Below are 20,039 nucleotides of genomic sequence, written 5' to 3' on the forward strand. Positions count from 1 at the left end.
TCCTCGCGCGGTGATGCTGGGCCAAATCGCAGACGCCAAAAGACCAGTAGGTCGCCCGATGCTCCGTTTTAAGGATTCCTGCAAACGTGACATGTTATCCTTTGGCATTAACCCGAACACCTGGGAAACGGCAGCCATCGCAAGAGCGGAATGGCGAGGCCTTCTGTGTGATGGAGTAGCTCACCACGACGAAGCCTGGCTCGATGGCTTGAGGCAGAAAAGACTTCGTGCAGTTCAAGAACCGTCTGCAGACTCACGCTACACTTGCGATCTCTGTGGCAGAAGGTGTCGAGCTGCAATCGGACTCTACAGCCATAGAAAAAGATGCGCACAAACCTCTTCCCATCGAATGGATTGACGCTGCAACTATCATCTGATCAAGATGTCGTGGCCAATGATGACGGCTCAGATCTCTAACGACTGCACCAACGTCACATAATTTCTACTAAGACAACAGCAATTAACAGGAGGTTTAATTCGTACAGTGGTACCGAGCAATGCGCGCGCAGGCCGCGCCGCGGGACGCCATTGTGCCGCTGTCCGAGCCGCCCCACACGCCGCGCCGCTAGGCGTGTACCAGGGACGATGGAATACCAAAAGACACTAGGTATTTTATGAAAGACCAAAGAGTCTGCGTTTTTAAAAATGATCTAGAATATACATATAACAAATCTATCTTTAAACAAATGTCTATCCTGGCCGAGATTCGAACTAAGGACCCGGTGCGCTTTGACTAAAATATTGAAAGACCTTATGTCAATGAAAAAATATTATAGATCCTAATAAAATTTAAACCCATGGGTAAGGAAAGGAGCTGTGGGAAGGACTTTAGTAACAATAAGATATTTAAAAATGCATAATCAACATTTCTTACTCAGTACCTATAGTATTCAAAAATGAATATAACTCGTATAAAACCTATAAAACTACCTACCTTATTAATGAAATCGCATAAAAAGTTAATAAGCTATTAAATGTATCGATATTAAAGTCATCGACAGTGTCACATCCCTAGCCTGGCGCCTCAAAGCCCAGATCTCTGCGGGGATTCATTGTTCGTGAATCTAAGTGCCTCATATTCGGTTACCAGGTTCAAGCCTTTAGGTAGGTATATCGATACTTTTTAATCTTATGCACAAACATCCTTAGCCCTCTATGGTTCACAAACTGTAACGTATTCACCTTAAGCTAAGGTGGATTTTCGAATGCCATATAAGAAGTAAGTTATGATGTTTAGAATTGAAATTTAGGGTAATAATTTTATTTTTATTGCTTTACAAAAACTGGTATAAGTTACCTTACAAAAGGTATCACGTCGTTCCTTATACGAGGCCCGTTTTGTCATACGATTGTGTGGCTTTTGTTAGTCTCTTATTCTAAAAGATTTATTATATTTGGTTTAGTATTTTACGTAAATCTTTGTTAAGCAATAAAGTTTAAGGCCCATTTTATACCATACGAGGGTTCTCGTAATTAATGCTTCCATAAAGCTATTATTTTATAGGCAGTTTATTAGGCCCGGTTAATAAATAGATTAATTGGATATTTTTGATTGATTCTGATGTTTACACGGCCGTAAATTAAGGTTTATAAGGATTTTATGATATGCTAGGTATACAAGACAGGTCCTTAAAATATAAATTTAATAGTTAGTAAGTAATTTAATGAGGATTAAATTAAATATGAATGTTATTGTAAACATGTCAACAATTTATTGCACGTCATTCAGTGTAGTGCAACTTTATATATGTATATAAAGTTTGAGCACAATTTGTTGCATAATCATTTATTTGATACAAAAGTGATACTGTAAAGGTGACATTCCCAATTCCTCTCATTGAGTGAGTGGTTATAAAACACACTTTGGCGGAGTCGTAATGAAATAAAGAAACCCTAAACTTTTTATATCCAAGTTAGTTTGCACAAATAAGCGCACAGTATTGAGTAGTCCTCGATATTAGCTATTATTACATCGATATTATTAGATTGAAAACTGCAGTTGAAGATTAGCCATGACTTACCTAGGCAGCAATGCATTTCAGTTTGTTTTTGCACCTAATATGAAAACGAAGATGATAGCGAAAGCTGGCCTCGGATGAGCTATTTATTAGATAGGTTATTAGAATTCACTGAGTAGTTCCATAAATAGTAGGGCGTTGCAAAAAATAAGTAGTCTCTTTTGCTTTCGACCCGGATGCACGGTATCTTTATAGACGGAGATAAACATCATTTTATAGCGATTTCGTCATAAACACGACGGTGGGATTAGTGATTAGTGGGACCTGCTGCAAGTCGTGCATTAGACGACGTTATCGTCCATAAAGATGCCATGAAACCCAGACTGGTGATATCAATTCAATATCTCACACCATGGGTAGGAGTACCAGGGCAACACGACTCCCTAAGAGTTATAATCATCGACACCACTTACCTCAGCATCAATCTTCTTATACTCCGGGTCCTCCTCGTCGACCTCGAAGTAGAGTTCAGTGGACGTCAGCGAGACGGTACCAGGAGCCGTGAGGCCGGGCGCCACTAGCTTCGCCTTCGTGCTTATGTTTACTGGACCTGGAGAAGATTTCCAGTTTTATTTTACATACCTACTAATGCCATTTTCACCAGTCTGTTTGTTAGATCATTAACACCGCTGTTACATTGTAATGTATTAAATTTTTGACAAGTGTGTTAAAAGACAACAACTTATCCCTTGATATGATCAACAGAGTATGGTGAAACTGGAGAGCAATATTGATCAAAATCTGGCTTAGATGCGTTCTCTTGTGTAGGCCATGAACAAGCAAGGGTAGTGGTACGCTCTCCATCTCGTTGGATCGAGAACCTCAGTATGGTTGGTATTGACAAGAAAGTTGTGGTCACTTTGTGTTATGGAACAAATTGGGAGACGCCTATACCAAGCCATGTATGATTTCAGGATGATGTTCAGAGCTTACACGATTTTAGTTCTTGAAGTTATATTGTATTTTAACGGCATACAAGCCTATGGAAGATTTCGTGTCAGTAAAAAGTCCCGTCTCTAAAAAAACAGTGGTAATTTACCAGTAAGATCAGCATCAATCTCCCGGTCATCTACCAGGAGTTCAGCGTCGTCAAGGAGGTCAGCCGCGGCCGGCGTCGGCAGCTGAGCCCCCCGGCCCCCGCCGCCCGCCGCTATGCGCGCGTGCAGCTCTTCTGTCGCCTGGGGAGTGGGGAATAATGTCAGGGTAATGGCAGGCCTGTGTCACTCCGCGCGCGGGCGGCCAAGGCGCCAGCATGGCGCCAGCCACGTCTGCGTGGCCAATCTAGCCGGCTACCGCAAGCGAAAGACGACACACGCGCGCGTATTTAATTTTGTTCGACTACGTTTAACTTTATAAAAAAATATATATTAAATTTACAGACACAAGAATCGATTATAAAATGTGAGCTGAGTGGGATTCGTGCTCAACTAAACTAAAACAGAACATCATGATCAATTAATTCATCTCAATATTATCACACATTATAAAGAAAAAAAAAACATTTTTTGACTGAAGTAAATGTTTTAGGTAGAAGGTAGGTAAATGTTTTAGGTAAGAGGTAGGAACCTTCCTACCTCTTTCTTTTACTTCAAATAATAGATCTATGAATAGGTCTTTAACTATGAAATTGCCGTAGCTTTTACTAGTCATTTCCAATAGAATATAAGTTTGGAATAGCTTTGTATTCTAAATTCAAATTAATTTTGTTTTAAAATCATGACATTATTTTTACAAACTCAGTCCGTTGCTTAGTAAACGTTGTAGTCTGTGGTGCTGAGGCAACCCTAAGGTGGCTTCTTTTTCAATGCGTATAACCACGTATAACTTATTATGCACCGTAGTCCAGTGAAATAAGGCGCATATTCCCTCAAAAATAAATTGGTAGGTAAGTAAATAAAAACGTGTGCGGCTGGAACGCGATCTAAATTAGATCTTATTGCTTATGGGATGGAGTCATATTTCTTTGAAAGCCATTGCGAAGATGGACTTCTATACTGGTACTATTTATTATTCTGTGGTAATGGTAGAGAAAGCAATACTTATCGAGATGACGCACCGTTCCATAACCCCACAGGCCGCCTCGGCTTAAATTTAAATATAAATATTATCTGAGCTTTTCGGAGTTCTTATAACAGTAGGTAACCGTTTACATTAACTACATTGAAAAGATCTGTAGGTATATAAAGGCGGACTTATTATCTAAAAGCAATTTCTTCCAGGCTTTTCCAATATGGATGCTATGTTGCCATGGTTCTATAGCCGACCTGCATGATAGGACTTACGGCTGAATGAATTGCAGACCTCGGAGAATAAATTAACCTACATATTCTCCTGAAATTCCCATGAGAAGAGCTAATTAAAATGTTCGGCTACCAGGACAGCATAGCATACCTGCATGATAGCGTCTTGCGGCTGGCTGACGGAGGGCGACCGCGACAGCGCGGCGGCGGCGTGGCTGTGACCCCGGGGGTTGGGCACGAGGCGGCGGCGGCGGCGCGCGTCGTCCTCCCACGAGTCTAGCTTCCAGAACTGCGTGGTTGAGCTGCTGAGGAGAGAAGCTTCTATTAGGTAAATACTCATCATTGGACGCTATATCCTATAAGAGGCTTATTTTTATTTTCGAGGCTGATTGATGCTCGGAACAAAGAGATTCAACGGGGGTATTACATGTAGTTGATAATACACGCATAAGTTGATAATGCCCGCAAGAACACGTTCGCTCGTTATGTAATCCCCTTAAACTCCTTCACTCCTAGTATATCTTACCCAGACTCCCCAGGAGGGTGGTCAGAAGGGTATAAGCGGCCATCATCAGACGCCCGTACAGGCGATCCTTATCTAAACTTTTCAAACTCCTACACTCCTAGTACACCATCTTACCCAGGCTCCCCAGACGCGTGGTCGGCGGCATGTCGCAGCTTGTCGAGCATCCTAGCGGCAGTGGCGTTGTCGCGACGACGCGCCGCCGCGATCAGTCGCTCGCATGTTCGCTCCTCGTCTAAACGCTCTGCGCTTGTTGTAGCGCATAGCGACTGTGGAACACATAATAATGAAGTTAGAAGTTAGGTTAGGTGAATATCAACCTTATCTGATAAATCTGTCTGAGGTCAATTGAGAGGGCCCGCTGCATGGCATATTTGTCTATGTAGATAAACTCGTATAAAGCACATCCCATCACATCGCTCTGTTTAACGCAGATCGCGATTTAATTACGTTTATCTTAGATAACGATGCCATGCCGCCTGTACAGGTGATACGCATCAAGGTTTTATTCGTTTCGCATTTATTAGTACGGGACTTACTAAATTAAAAATATTCGATATATTGCAGCACCATAAGTATGCAACGGTAGGTAGAAATTACAGCCCAGAAAAATATACACCAATAATTTAAAACTCACCTCAAAATCGGCATGTTTCAAAACATCATCAGCTCGCATCCTATTCAGTATGAACTCTGCTTCATTTGCCACCCTGACTATGTGGTCCCTCATAGCGTGAGACAGCAGGCGGCCTTCGTTGATCAGCTCTATGAAGGCCAGACCTGCGTGCTTCTGAAGACTGTTCTGCCATTCTTGGGAGCATAGCAGCATCACTAGTTCTACCACTGACGTACTCGTTTTGAAGGTTTGCAGGCCTGGAAAGGGTGAAAGAGGGAGTTATAATTGGGAAAGTTGTTTTTATCTAATATCTTACAGCTTCTTCCAGTTTCTACATGAGGAAACTAAAACGAAAGTCAGATTTTTATGCATAAGTAGCCTTCGCTTGGGAGTGTAACATATTATAAAACGCGGGTGCCTTGGCAGTCAAAGTCTCATCATCATCTCATCAATCACTGTGGTAAACCCTAGTCCAGCTCTAAGAATAAGAAGCCAAAATTAAATAAAAGCTGTAATAATCAAGACTCACCTTCAACTAACAGTTCCTGCCCATGGCTGCCTACCAGGGTCTTAGAGAGGAAAGGAGCAAAGTCCAGCATGATTTCCCTGAGCAAGGGGCAGACGGGTCCAAGAGCCGTCTCCAGTTTGTGAGTCAGAGACGCCTCTCGGGAGACCCCCTCTACTGTCATGGAAGAGTTCATGACGTTCGTCAACCCGGCGAGTGTGTCGTTGTCCTGGAAATGGAAATGTTCAATCGATCAATCAGTGAAAACATATAATTACTTATGGTATAAACATGGGTGGTTAAAATGATGAACTTATACAATTTGAGCAATAAATTCCTGCTAACTGCAATTTCTTTTTATTGTTTTCGTGGTATACTACGGAAACGGTAGCTATTATAATTTCACTATTTCATTATGTTATTTTTTTTTATTTAAATGGATAACAATCATCACAGAAGTCAGACCTAATAATGTGGTTTGACCACAAAAACAAATAGTGACATTGAAAAACATAAAGAGTCTCCTACAAAAACAAATAGTGACTTATCAAAGGGGACGCCCGCTCGCTCAATTCAAGATATAAATCGAAACAGGAGGGCTAGCACGTGGCGCAAGACAGGCACATCAAGAAATGACAAAAAAATTGCATCACGCTCAATCTCATCGCGCGGTCTCGAGAGTGAGCGCGACGGAGAACTTTTGTCTTGACTTGCGGGTCCTGCTACCCGTGCTAGACTAGCAGATGTAAGTAAAGAAACGTACCGAATGTAAATGCCTCTGCGCCACTTGGAAGCTGTTGCTCTGGTGCCGCGGCCGCAGGTGGTGGGACTCGTTGCGCTGAATCTGTTTCTCTATGTCTGGAATAATAAGATTAACTTAGCTTAGTACAGTTTAATCAAATCAAATCAAATCAAATATATTTATTTAACAAAAAACACAATTTACAAACAGAAATACACTGCGATCCTCACACTAGGCAAGCCTGTGACGTGAGGATCAGATTACGACATTGTAAATACGACTACTACGGTTTACAGTAATTTGTATTGGTAGGTACTAGTAAATATTAAATAACAATAATTTTGGTAAGTACTTAGGTAAAATCAAAAACATTCTGAACTGATCGGATACAAAATAAAATGAAAGCATGCATTTATGTTATCAAACCAGATTAATAGTAATGTAACTTATAAAAAACATATCAATATAAATGAAATACATAAAATATAATTAAATATATATAATATCGCGGGACGATTGACAGTCAAGATTTGTTGGATAGTAAAGATTCAGTATCATCGTAGCTTAAACTCAGGAGCCATTTCGAGACTTTGGTTTTTACTTCCATTGCCGTTTTATCACGAATATTTTCTATTTTTGTGACTTTATTGTAAATTAATAACTGAGGAAATGAGCCAAAACGTCGAGCAAACTCGGTATTAATTTTTGGAAGGGGAACTCGGTAAACTCTTTTCTTCGTTAGATCTGCAAACTGGTCCGATCCTGAAATGTATCTATGAGCTTTTAGTGTTGATTTAAGAATGTAAATTTTACGAACGGAGAGTATGTCTGCTTCACTATATAGTTTACGGGTACAGTACATTAAAGGTTTAAAAAGCATTGTTTTTATGACGGATCGTTGAGCTCGCTCTACCTGTATCATAGCAGTTTTAGCAGCGCCTCCCCAGCATAAGATACAGTAATCCAGGAGAGAATGGCAGATGGCAAAATAAAGCATCTTAAGGGTTTTTAAATCGGCCACTCTGCGTAATTTACGTAAAATATTTATTACTCTACGGACTCTTCCTGATAACTTAGCTATATGTTGCTTAAAGTTAAGATTTTCGTCAAAAAGTACGCCAAGATACCTGATGCAGTCTACGCGTGTTATCGGTTCGCAGTCACAGGATATGCCTCTGTTTATACAATTGTGGATTTTAATGTCCTGTGAGTGGTTTGGCGCTGAGGATTGGGTGATATGGAAGCATATGTATCTTGTTTTACTAACATTAAGAGTCAGAAGGTTATTCTGTAACCACTTTGAAACCTGGTTCATGCCGCGCTCGGTACGAGAATAAGCTTCGTCCCAGCTCTTGTCATAGAAAAGGAGAACCGTATCGTCAGCGTAACAAATAATTTCAGAGTTAGGGGTGTCAACGCTATTATGGATGTCGTTCATATATATTAGGAAGAGCGTAGGACCCAATATGCTTCCTTGGGGAACGCCATAACGGACTGCCGCCTCCCTGCTAGTGTATTGGCTTACTCTTAAGCATTGCCGACGGTCTTTTAAATAACTTTCAAACCAGTCTAGAGTAGTTCCTCTTATACCCATACTAGACAGTTTATTTAAAAGAATGGGAATGGAGACTGAATCAAAGGCCTTTGCTAGGTCGATAAACACACCAATGCATTTGTTTTTATTGTCTAATAAGTTGGCAATTGTTGAAGTGAGGAGGGAGACTGCATCCTCGGTGGATTTACCCTGCCGGAAACCGAACTGTCTATCTGAGAGAAGATCATGAGATTCAAGATAGTTAACTAGCCGTGTGTTCATGATCTTCTCTAACATTTTTGCGAAGATATTCAGTAGTGAAATAGGTCGATAGTTTCCTGGCAGAGCCCTTGAGTCTTTACCTTTGTAAATTGGGCAAACGACAGCGGTCTTCCAGGCTATTGGAAATATACCAGTGGCTAGACTCATGTTAAATATTTCTACTAGTGGCAAAGTTATGACGTCTTTGATGCATTTTAGTAAGGTGGTGTCAATGTCGTCTAATCCAGGTGCTTTACCTGACGTTAATCGCATTATAATTGATTCCACCTCTGCTGAGTCAGTAGGGTGTGCGAAAAAAGAGCCAGGCTGAGAGAGGGAGTCTGCGTGTATTTGTGAAGCTAAGTCTTCTTCGTTTGCGTTTAGTTTCAAGAGGATGTTATTTGCTAGATTTTGGCCTACATTAGCGAAGTATGAGTTACAAGAGTTAATTGCTGTGTTAGGATCGGAAGACTCGAAGGACAGTAGTTGTGTTGATTCCTGTTTTTGTGCCTTTAAATTACATATTGATTTGATTGTGTCCCAAAGCTTTTTTGAGTTGCCCATACTGATACTAAGTTGGCTTTGCTCGTATTGTCTTTTGAGCGTGTGTAACAGGTCATTACAGAAGTTCCTGTATCTTTTATATACGACTTCTTGAATGTCGTCTTTGGGATTTTTTCTACATTTTTGGTGTAGTTTATCGCGATGCCTAATACATCGCATTAAACCTGGTGTGATCCAAGGTTTCATATTGAAATTAGATCTACTTAGTTTCTTTTCGTAAGTGTGCTTCTCGATTATCGATGATAACCTATCAGTAAAAACAGTAACAACCTTATTAACATCAGAATCACATAGAATTTCGGACCAACTAACCTCGGACAATTCTTTCTTGATTGATTCATAATCACGTATATTAACAGTTCGTTTATGTCGTTTAGTCAAAGGGATGTTAATACTGAAGCCAGCTATTGTGAAAAAGTGATCTGTAATTCCAGTGGAGCAAACAATACCTAATGAAGGCATCTGAGAGCTAACAAAAATGTGATCAAGACATGATTTAAGCCTAGTAGGTTTTGTTATCACTGGTGTTAGGTCGTGTTCCGCAAGAGTACACATGTAATCTATGGCCTGGGTACTGAGAGTGTTATCTTTACCTGGTAAAATATTAATGTTTATGTCACCAGCTATAACAAGATGTTTGCAAATTTTGTGTTTGTCAATTTGTCGGTTGAGATCCTCCAAAAATCTATCAGTACTTCTAAAAGACGGCGATCGGTATATTGCAAATAGAGTTATGGTATTTGGGATATCAACCACGATGCAATCGGCTTCTTTAAAAGTCGGCTCGGCTACCGTAGGCGACCAGTTGTTTTTAACGTAGACCACAACTCCACTATTTTGGTTAATCTTCTTTGTGGTGTTGTATGCCAAGTATCCGGGTAGTTGAGGTATTATCGAGAATTCGTCAATGCGGCATTCAGTCAAAATAATGATATCGTATAATATCCCTGTTATTGACACCAGAAAGTCATCTAGATTTTTATCGATGCTTCTTATGTTAAAGTTTATAATTTTGAAATTGTACATATTGGGAAGGAGGGTTTCAGTCATCTGAATATCGTCTATATTATGACAGACAATATCAAGAGAGTCAATTTCAACTCCTACATTGTGTTAGTAATTTAGTAATTAAACTATTGGTAATGCCTTGCTAGATCACATAATTCAGAAATTGGTAGGTAGGTATTTATAAGATAGAAATGGCGATAGCTAGGCCACACACTACGAAGACCTGATAACCGAACCATTTCCCGAAAGTGGCCCTAGAATGGAAGCCCCAGGGAGGGTCAAGATGACCCGGTCGATTAGCTTATAACTGGAAGCGATCCATAGTCAGCGAGGCCCAAGAGAAAGGGAAGTCGTGGCCAGAGCTCAACTTGCTGGCCCACGACAGAGAAGGATGGAGGCGCCTGGTGCATGTCAGCCCCAGACTTGTAGGAGTAGCAGGTGAAGAAGAACATAGAGTTTACACACCTTCATGTATGTTCCCCTCGTGGTCCCGCGTGCGGCCGGTGATGGTGGCGGGCCCGCGCTCCCCGTCCTCATTCAGGTTCACGTCCGTCCACGACTCGTCGTTGCTCACCTGAAGTTAGTTAGTATTTACGAGTCAATGCTAGTAGGTGACTACGTTAACGACGATAGCGCCATAAACGACTGCTTGTTTCCCAAGTTCTAATTGGTTGGTTCAGTCGCCATTTTTTCTCCTCGGTCATGAAATTAGTCAGAACCTGAAAGGCACACTCGATAGTGCTGCCAAAGTTACACTTGGTTTTCTTATTTCTACTGTGTCTGATTTCCCGGCATTCAAGCGAATAAAAGGCCAAATATAGTAGTTTATTATCAGATACCATTGAATGGAGATAGATTTATGTCTTGGCAAAAGCGCAGGTTGATCAGCAAATATGTTTGAAACAACTTGAGGTACCTACATGTGGTCTATAAAAGGATAGCTACGTGCAATATGAAATATAAAATGTTCAAAAACAATGAACAACAGCCGTAAACATATCTTACCGGTAGCTTGTTGTCGTCCATAGCGATTTCGCTTGAAGTCTCTGGGTCATTGTTGGTGGTCTCTGTCGAGTTGAGGTGGAAGGAACCTGCGTCCTCGATTGAATCCACACTCTATGGGAATATCAGTCAGTTTCAGTTGAGGGTATTATTTTATTCGATTATGTTAGATGGTGATGATGAGAAAGGACTTGGATAAAGTTTGGTGACGCTCCTTGGGAGAGACCTATGTTCAACTGTGGGCGATAGGTTAACTGGTACTGATGATGAAGGGAAATAATTGAGTTACAAAATTATCACGATTGACGAGTCATTACGGGTCAATAATTCACCACTTTTATATTCGTACATACAAAAAATACTTACCGAGGTCTTATGTATCAAAATATTATAATAAATTTTATTTTAGAGTACCATTAATGGATATAACTTTCTATTATGCTAGTAGATGGCTTATTTCTGCTGAATGTTATAAGGTAATTTATACAAATACAAATTTATAGAAACGACACTACTGTAGGTAAGATGTCTAGGAAAGTCATAATAATCATGCACAATCAAAATTAGTAGGTATACCGCGAGCAAGAGGCAAAGCGTAAAATACATGCAATAAGGTTTAAAAAGAAGCTGTAAGTATAATATAAATATACACCTGTATAATAGGTATTACCCAGTAAATCTTTATTTTCTGCTGTAATGGTGTTAAGTGTCAAGCTTGTGCTGTTAAATTTTATAAATGTGCATCGTACATAGTAGCTTTGTCTTGTTCATTATTATCCTGAAATTCGCATGTTCTTAAAATTTTACTTACACTATTTGGTGAGCGTAGCTTAGCCTTTTTAATATGAAAAACCGTGTATGTACACGTAAAACCAGTGTTGTGTGTGATAAGCCTGTATGTAATCATTATTTAGTCGTTATTCAAGGGTTCTCAAAACAAAAGACTTTTATTTGATATAATTGGCAAATTCAATAGTTTTATCATAGAGTACAAATATGATACGGATAGACAAAGAAATACACACAAATAAGTATGTAATACCAAATAAAACTCCACAAAGTTTCGAGAACAGACAAAAGTGTAACATATATTCGGTGTATCAAATCTGAACTGTGTACAAACCAAATTGACCACCGACACCGTTATCCCAGAAGGTATTTTAGACCTTGGAGCCGTAGGCTTATGGACAGGAGAATAACAGAAATTTAGTGAACAAAATATAGATGGAAGGGAGATTAATATTGTATCACGCAGAGAAAAGTCTAAGGAAGTTTTAGTAACCACTTCAATGTATATATTATTTAAAAAAACTAGTGTTCCCGAAAACACCTTAATTAGGGATTGATTTTTAACCAAATGAAAACGGCTAACTATAATTGTCATCATTGTCCTGGATCAATTTGATTTTAATAACTTCGCAATCTTGATAAGATGGACACAACAATTATTATTGAAGTGGATACTATAGGTATATTCAACTAAACAATAAACAACATTGAAAGGGGAAACGTAGACGAGAAAAGGTAAACTTTGATGTTAGAGACTTGGAGTAGATAGAAAAGATCCATAGAAAGGCTCTCTAACTAGGTCCACTGCTAACAGACAGCCATACAGGTTGACAGGTTTCCTTCTTTCACAAATACTAGGTTGGTTGTTTCTTCTCAACTGACCTTTGGCTTCACTTGTGTTTTCATTCGAAGACTGGATTTGAATAAAGGTTCTTCTTTTTCGGACGCAGGCGATGGATTTGGTTTTTCAATGTTTGCACTTTTGTCAGTATTGCTTGGTTTGAGTTCGTCCGTTGTGGTCTCTATCTTCGCTGCATCGCTTCCTTCCTTTTCTGCTTCACCCTCAGTATCCTTTTTGTTATTTTTATTGCAAACAAAATAATGTTAAGAAGCATTCAAATTAAATGCAAAAATTACACACAGACATCCATTGTTCACATCGATATCAGCGACATCGAAAAACAAAAAGTTTCAAAAACATTCAATTACTTTTAGATCAAAATTCTGACTATCATGCATTTCAGCTACAAAACTATATATATACTTTAATCCTACTTATGAATCAAATCTCAAAATTCTAATAGAATAGTTTATAAGAAGAATATAGAAGAGCTTGGCAATCAGGGTTGGTTTACAAAAAATGGGTGAAATAATATTTCAATTAAATACGAGAAGATCATCTACGGGGTCACTACATAATGTATAATGACTGCACGAGAATTCTACACTCGCGAGCAACCAAATCGACTCAAGCCTTCACGGCGCACATATACATTGATTTTCCTAAAACGATAAATGGTAAATATAAAAGTGATATGTCATTCGAAAGCTGAAGAATTAGGCTTTCAATTAAGATCAATACCATAAAAAAAAACTAAGCGCAGATTTAATGACGCATTTTAATTGCCCGTCAGTGTTAATTACCTCATTAGGAATCCACGCCTTGCGCTACCTGATCCCGCTATAAAACCTTTCCACATCCGGTGTACCTTATCAGTCGCTTGTTGCAAGTTGACCGGTACACATCTCGTTGCATTGTATTCCTTGTTTTCGCAAACCCATGGATACCACACCAGAAGAAGCTGCTCAAGTTGTTGCCTTGCTGCAACAAGGGTTAAGTCAGCGAGCAGTCGCTGCCCAGCTCCACTTGAGCCAGTCTGCTGTATCCCGAGTATACAGACGGTTCCAAGAGACTGGTGCCTTCAATCGAAGACCAAGAACGGGCCGCCACCGCTGCACTTCAGAGAGAGACGACCGCTTCATTGTCTCAACCTCGCTGCGCAATCGACACCTTACGGGCGTTGATGTGCAGCAAGAACTGAGACGTGTACGACAAGTGGCTGTCAGCGAGTGGACAGTGAGAAGACGCTTGAAGGAAGCCAACTTGACACCAAAAAGACCTGCATCAGGCCCCAAATTGACTGCAGGCCACCGACAAGCGCGTCTTCAGTTTGCTCGAGAGCATCTCGATTGGAGCATTGCGCAATGGCGGTCGGTCCTGTTTACTGATGAGTGCAGAGTGTGTCTGCATGGCAGTGACAGGAGAGGCCGGGTCTACCGGCGTCCGGGGGAACGATTTGCCCAATGTTGTTTCGCTGAAACAGTAGCATATGGCGGCGGTTCCTGCATGATGTGGGCTGGTATTTCTCTAGAGGGAAAAACCGCACTTGTTTTCGTGCCTGGAGGCGGCCGAGGAGGCGGGTTAACAGCTGATCGGTACATCACCGACATTCTACTCGGTCATGTTGTGCCCTATGCAGAATTTGTCGGTGAAGACTTCGTGCTAATGCACGACAATGCCCGCTGCCACACGGCACGAGTCAGTCGGCAGTTTCTGAGAGAGAAGGAATTGCGCACGATGGACTGGCCTGCGCTCAGTCCTGACCTGAATCCCATCGAACACTTATGGGACGAGCTCAAAAGAAGAGTTCGGGCCAGGAATCCAGTCCCTGCAAGCGTGGACGAGCTGAAGACAGCTTTATTAGAGGAGTGGGACGGCATTCCTCAGGAAACTGTCAAAAAGTTGATAAGGTCTATGAGAAACAGGCTGCAGGCTGTAATTAGGGCAAGAGGGGGCAATACAAAGTATTGATTTAAATAAATAAATTTTTATCTTAACATTTTTTGTTTAATTTGTATAATACGATACCCATACCCTTTTTTCCTAAATTCCCGTTTTTCCTACAATTGCGTTCAGACATCATTTATTTCAAAAATGATGAATGGATTTCAATAATAATGATATCAAATTAAAGCTGACATCTTAAGCTTTTAAATGACATATCATTTTTATTATTTCTATTCATAATTTTACTTGTATTAATGTATGTTTGCGCCGTCAAGGCTTGAGTCGATTTGGTTGCTCGCGAGTGTAGTAACATCAATGATTCATTAAAGTACCTACGGCAAAGTCAGCAAATTTTGAAAATCTAATAGATCATTCAAAATGGACTGAAATCACTTTTCAACCATGTTTAAAATACTAAACATACCTTCATTGATGGTGAGTCCAGGTCATTCATTGTTGAATTATTTTCATCCACTACTATCATTGCGTATTCCACGTCATCACCATTGTGGTCTAGAAAAGAAATTACAATGTTATAGATAATGTTCAATATAGCTGGTACGTTAGATACAACATCGATAAGCCATACTGCTCAATGAAGCAATGGGATCGACAGGTCTGAAGGTAAGGTATAAAAGTTGAAGAAAGTTAACATCTACCTGTTACTGATGATTTACAATTAAAGGGTTCTCATTTACTTGACTTAACATGCACTCTTAAAATAACTTATGGATTTTCTAGTCATGATCATTGCAAAAAAAGGAATAAATAACCAAAAACTTGTAAGCGGTGCTATAGCTGTGCGAAACAGTTTTGTATTTGTTGCTATGTTGTCAGGTAATTTCAGTTATTTAGAAGTTCAAGTACTTTATTCTAATATTTGGTATTAGGGTCTTATACAGAAACGCATTATGTTTCAAGTATTATTAATCTATTTTACTTTAAAGAGTAATTAAAAAAATCTTTTAATTTAAATTCCTGATTGGATAGACCTAGTTTATAATTCCATGTTAAACCGAACATTGCATCGAAGATGATGAATATGCCATAAGATGTATTCTGAATTTACAAGACACAAAAGCGTACGCGGACAACGACCACATATAGCGTTTAGAGAGTTAGCATTTTTGGAAATTTCTGAGACTACATTATCCTTGACATCGTAGAAATCATCGAATCACCAATGTATGTAACTATAAGCGTGCAAGCGTAATAAAGCGTTTGAGATTAGCATCGTTTCATTTCTTGTATTGTGTAGTCTCAGAAATAAGCATTGGAGCATTTGGACACGATCAAATAACCACACGATATACAACCCGTGGGTTATAAACGATAAGACCTAAAGTATCTAAACGCTCCGCCAAAACGCAAACACTCAAACGGCGGCCGAGCCCGTTACCTGCGCTGATAGAATGCGCACGGTGGTGGTAGTTATTGATTCGTGAGTGGTGATTATTGTTAACGTGACAGTCGAGTTTGCAGTGCGGGTGCCGGTGTGCGGGGTGCCCACCAGGCAAGAACTGAGGATACACGTGGTGCGACCATTGCGGGAACAGAGGCCGCGAGCCTGCTTGTTGAACGAGGTGAACGGAACCAGAGAGATATCATGAATATGTCATCAAGGTATACCAAAATTTTCGTCAAAATTTAAATGTTTTTTTTTGTTTGTAGGTTTATATATAGGCAATAACATGATATTGAAATAAAAGGGAAACAATTTAAAAGCAAACCATAATGATTATGTAGTGATTATAGTATTCAGGTATGCAAATATGTTATGTTTGTATATGCAAGTAGCCGTTCATTCGTTCAACAGTGATGAAGTGTATCATCAACAACGCAAGTGCCAGTGTTGGTAAAGATGACGATATAAGGTTACCAGTGTGTCCCAAACCGTGACGCAAATATCAAGCGGCGTGTAAAAAAGGAGAAATGACACACTTCAGATATAAAGTTTTTTGACACGACGGTAGTCACAAATAGACAAGACATCTGTTTGCGACTAATGTGATATGATACAATGATTAGACTGCACAGTTCGAATATAAACAGATAACATAAACTTAGTATAATATTTACATGTAAGTGCACTAAAGCAAACCAAGTAAGAAGCAAAAACAGGAGCATATAATTAATTATGATTGAATGAAGTAGAGTTATTCGGTGAACGCGAGGTCCAAGAAGCTGCCAAGATACTGGAAGAGGAAGCTCACAGGGTCGGGCTCAGAATCAGCACGGAAAAGACCGAATACCTCCACATGACACGACACCGAGGCAACCATGAGGTACGAAAAAACCTGCAAGTGGGAGAGACAGCCTATAAGGGAGTGGCCAAATTCAAATACTTAGGTTGTACGATCACTGACACAAACACAAGGGAGCAGGAGATCGACATCCGAGTACAAAACGCCCTCCGATGCAGCGCTGCTCTTCATAAAGTGCTAGTGTCAAAGCTTCTGAGCAGGAAAACCAAGATCCGAATTTATAAAACCGTAATCCGGCCGATCTTGATGTATGGCTCTGAGGCTTGGACACTCACTCTCAAGGAAGAGAATAAACTTCTGGTTGCGGAAAGAAAGGTGATGAGGAAAATGCTCGGACCAACTAGGAGGGAAGATGGTAGCTGGAGAGTACGGAAGAACCAGGAAATCGAAGACCTGATTTCCGAGCCAAACATCATTGGTCACATTAAATCCCAGCGACTCCGTTGGCTTGGTCATCTGCAAAGGATGGGGGAGGATCGCGCTGCCAAGAGGGCCTACCTTGGAGTACCAAGCGGTCGTAGACCAGTTGGCCGTCCCAAATATCGCTGGAGCGATGAAGTCGACAAGGACCTGCGCCAACTACAGGCAGGCGACTGGAGAGCGACTGCGCAGGATAGAGACCAGTGGCGACTTCTTGTGTCTGAGGCCAAGATCCACTTCGGGTCGCTGAGCCAGCGGAGTAAGTAAGTAAGTAAGAGTTATTCGGTGAAAATTGCGTCCGACATATTGTAATGAAAGGATGAACAGATATAAGTTAATGATACTATATTTACGACCTATTTATAATATTGAGTGGCTTATAAAAAGGTGCTACATAAAGATATTTTAAGTAATATGGTGATCAAAAAGTAAAGTAAAAACAGTATTTACAAATAAATAAACTTACATCTGAAATATGGTAAAGGTAAGTCAATAAAATATAACAACCAAGGTTCAATATTATTAGAAACGTAAGGACTAGTACTGAAAATAAATAAATTGCTAATGTATGAATCCCAATTTGCGGCTAACTTTGAAGAACCATTTTGATAGTACTTTGTAGATAAAAACGATACAATTATTGTAATTGAAAAAAGTGATAACAAAATTTGTTTTTTTACAATTTCCCATGAAAATATTATTATAAAATACCAGGACACCATTAACGAAAGAATCAACGAAGCCATACCGTGGTGATGCGGGGCGTGATGCGAGGACCTGGCCGCCGGCGCCGCATGGGGCGGGGGCTCCAGGATGTCCCGATACTTGGAGACCATCAGCACTGACATGAAGTAGACTATCGCGAGCGACAGGAACTGCGCTTGCTTTGTCTCCTCCTGAGAGGAGGAATTGTGGAACGTTAGACATTTATGTAAATTATGTAAAGTTACTTTAGTGAAGAATACCTACTCGTATAAGTTGATAGGCACTGCATTGGAAGTAAGTGATGTATCACAAAGGTTAACAGGAATAATAGGTAGAAATCACGGTATAATATAACCTTTTCAATAAATAGGTAAGTTCGATAATTCTGTCGTTGCTTAGGTAGGCATAACTTGATAATATTACTATGGATTATACTAGGTGCAACATATTATATTTTAGTTATGAGGGTCAAATACAGAAAAAAAATAATAATATACTTACCACATCTCGGTAGATAACGGCTCTCAGTCTATTCACGTCCATATCCTGAAGAAGTCTTTCTGGGTCCTTCACGGGACTTGAAACGTCTGCCAAACTGGCCACAACGCTCTGCGATCGAAAAAGAAACAAAAGTCTTACAAAATATTTAGTGCTACCTTCATTATAAGATTTTGTTTTATGAGAATGGTAAGTGAGAAAAATGCATAGAATCTAATTTGAAAGTGGAAGCTTATTAGAACTATTAAGTTTACAAACTGGAAGGTTAGCATGCAATAGGAGTAACATTGCGTTCTGTAACAATGTTGGTTAAATCATATTAAACATGCTCTTACAAAAAATATAATGAAGTCGTGTGCGGTGATTATTTTAAAGTTATCAATTTGTTTATGATGATGTGAGATGGATAAAGCAGTTTATAAATGCATTTCAGGAATTTACATTACTTATGACATGAAACATGTAGCAAAACTAGAAATGAATCAAAAGTAAAGTACCCAAACCGACACCGGATCTGGCTCAAGTCTCTCTATCTCTTTCAAATATACAGTTTACGATAGAGATGCAAGATTTCTTTGTGCAATAGGTATTTAACGCATAGACAGATCGTGTTTTTAAAAGTGGAAAAAGAAGGCACGTGGTGCAAAAGTGGGCGGTATTTAATTCACACTCCTTTTAATCAACCGAATCAAAAGTGAATCAATATAATCTGTATCAATGTACTAGGGGCGCAGAGGTACGCAGGAACCTACCTTAGGCGAGGCCTCGTCGTGGTGGGCAGGCGCGCGGGCGGCGAGACGCTGGCGCTCCTTGCACTCGAGACAATTTCGCACCGCACACGTGCAGACCTAACCACACAACACTATTATGCTACCCTAGTGACTGACCGTCGACTAGTACTAAACAACTATGGGTTATGGTATTCTCACATTTTTGTGTTACAGCGCCATCTATGACTGGGTAGCGGAACTTTAGTTGGTGTAGTCTGAGATGTCAAAAATGTAGTTCTTTAGTGAGAAGTGTGATTAGATGGCGCTAGTTGTAACGAAAAAATTGTAAGAATATCATAAACAAAATATCTAGATCTATGAAGTCATTCGGAAAACATGAAGTAGGCAAGAAGTGGGAATAATTCTACAGTTGTAAAGATCATATTCTATCAAATTCATGACTAATCTATTGATTCCTTTACTCTAAAGTATTTACATACACAAGATCAGAAGTTTTATTTCATCTAAGCATTCGTAAAAGTCATACAATACCAAACTAGGCATTTGTCAAAAATGATAAATCAGACTTTGATCATATTTAACTCAAATGAAGTATTGATAGAAACTAGTAAATCACTCTTTAACAATTACTAGAATAGGTATTTCATTTAATCAAAAAATACTATAAACAACCCCATTCTAATGTTGGACTGTTACTGAGAATGGCAAAATCTCCATATAAACACAAATGGGTTATTTTAAATGAATCTTTTTGTTAATTTACACCTCAATGTGTGTACTAATATCCTCAGTGACAATCCAACCCTACCCCTCGCAACGCCCAACATACGT

The 20,039-nt window shown here is 39.7% G+C and overlaps 1 protein-coding gene across 15 annotated transcripts in view; it reads right to left on the minus strand.

The window, feature by feature from the left end:
* The window catches only part of LOC105381404 (neurobeachin), a 462,556-nt gene that overhangs the window by 140,903 nt on the left and 301,614 nt on the right, over window positions 1-20,039 (minus strand). For 7 of the 15 annotated variants that reach the window (XM_048625253.1, XM_048625256.1, XM_048625257.1 and 4 more), the window contains 16 exons: window positions 19,230-19,325; window positions 18,481-18,588; window positions 18,023-18,170; window positions 15,990-16,157; window positions 15,015-15,103; window positions 12,685-12,879; window positions 12,137-12,193; window positions 11,017-11,127; window positions 10,477-10,585; window positions 6,666-6,760; window positions 5,927-6,131; window positions 5,419-5,654; window positions 4,899-5,050; window positions 4,410-4,563; window positions 3,058-3,196; window positions 2,432-2,568 (listed from right to left, as the gene is read on the minus strand). In XM_048625253.1, coding sequence (XP_048481210.1) covers window positions 2,432-2,568; window positions 3,058-3,196; window positions 4,410-4,563; window positions 4,899-5,050; window positions 5,419-5,654; window positions 5,927-6,131; window positions 6,666-6,760; window positions 10,477-10,585; window positions 11,017-11,127; window positions 12,137-12,193; window positions 12,685-12,879; window positions 15,015-15,103; window positions 15,990-16,157; window positions 18,023-18,170; window positions 18,481-18,588; window positions 19,230-19,325 — 2,199 coding nt within the window. The remainder of the gene's footprint in view (window positions 1-2,431; window positions 2,569-3,057; window positions 3,197-4,409; window positions 4,564-4,898; window positions 5,051-5,418; window positions 5,655-5,926; window positions 6,132-6,665; window positions 6,761-10,476; window positions 10,586-11,016; window positions 11,128-12,136; window positions 12,194-12,684; window positions 12,880-15,014; window positions 15,104-15,989; window positions 16,158-18,022; window positions 18,171-18,480; window positions 18,589-19,229; window positions 19,326-20,039) is intronic. The other 8 variants (XM_048625252.1, XM_048625261.1, XM_048625247.1 and 5 more) reach the window with 7 other exon arrangements.

The sequence above is a fragment of the Plutella xylostella genome, chromosome 14 (genome assembly GCF_932276165.1).
Source record: "Plutella xylostella chromosome 14, ilPluXylo3.1, whole genome shotgun sequence".
NCBI classification, from domain to species: Eukaryota; Metazoa; Arthropoda; class Insecta; order Lepidoptera; family Plutellidae; genus Plutella; species Plutella xylostella.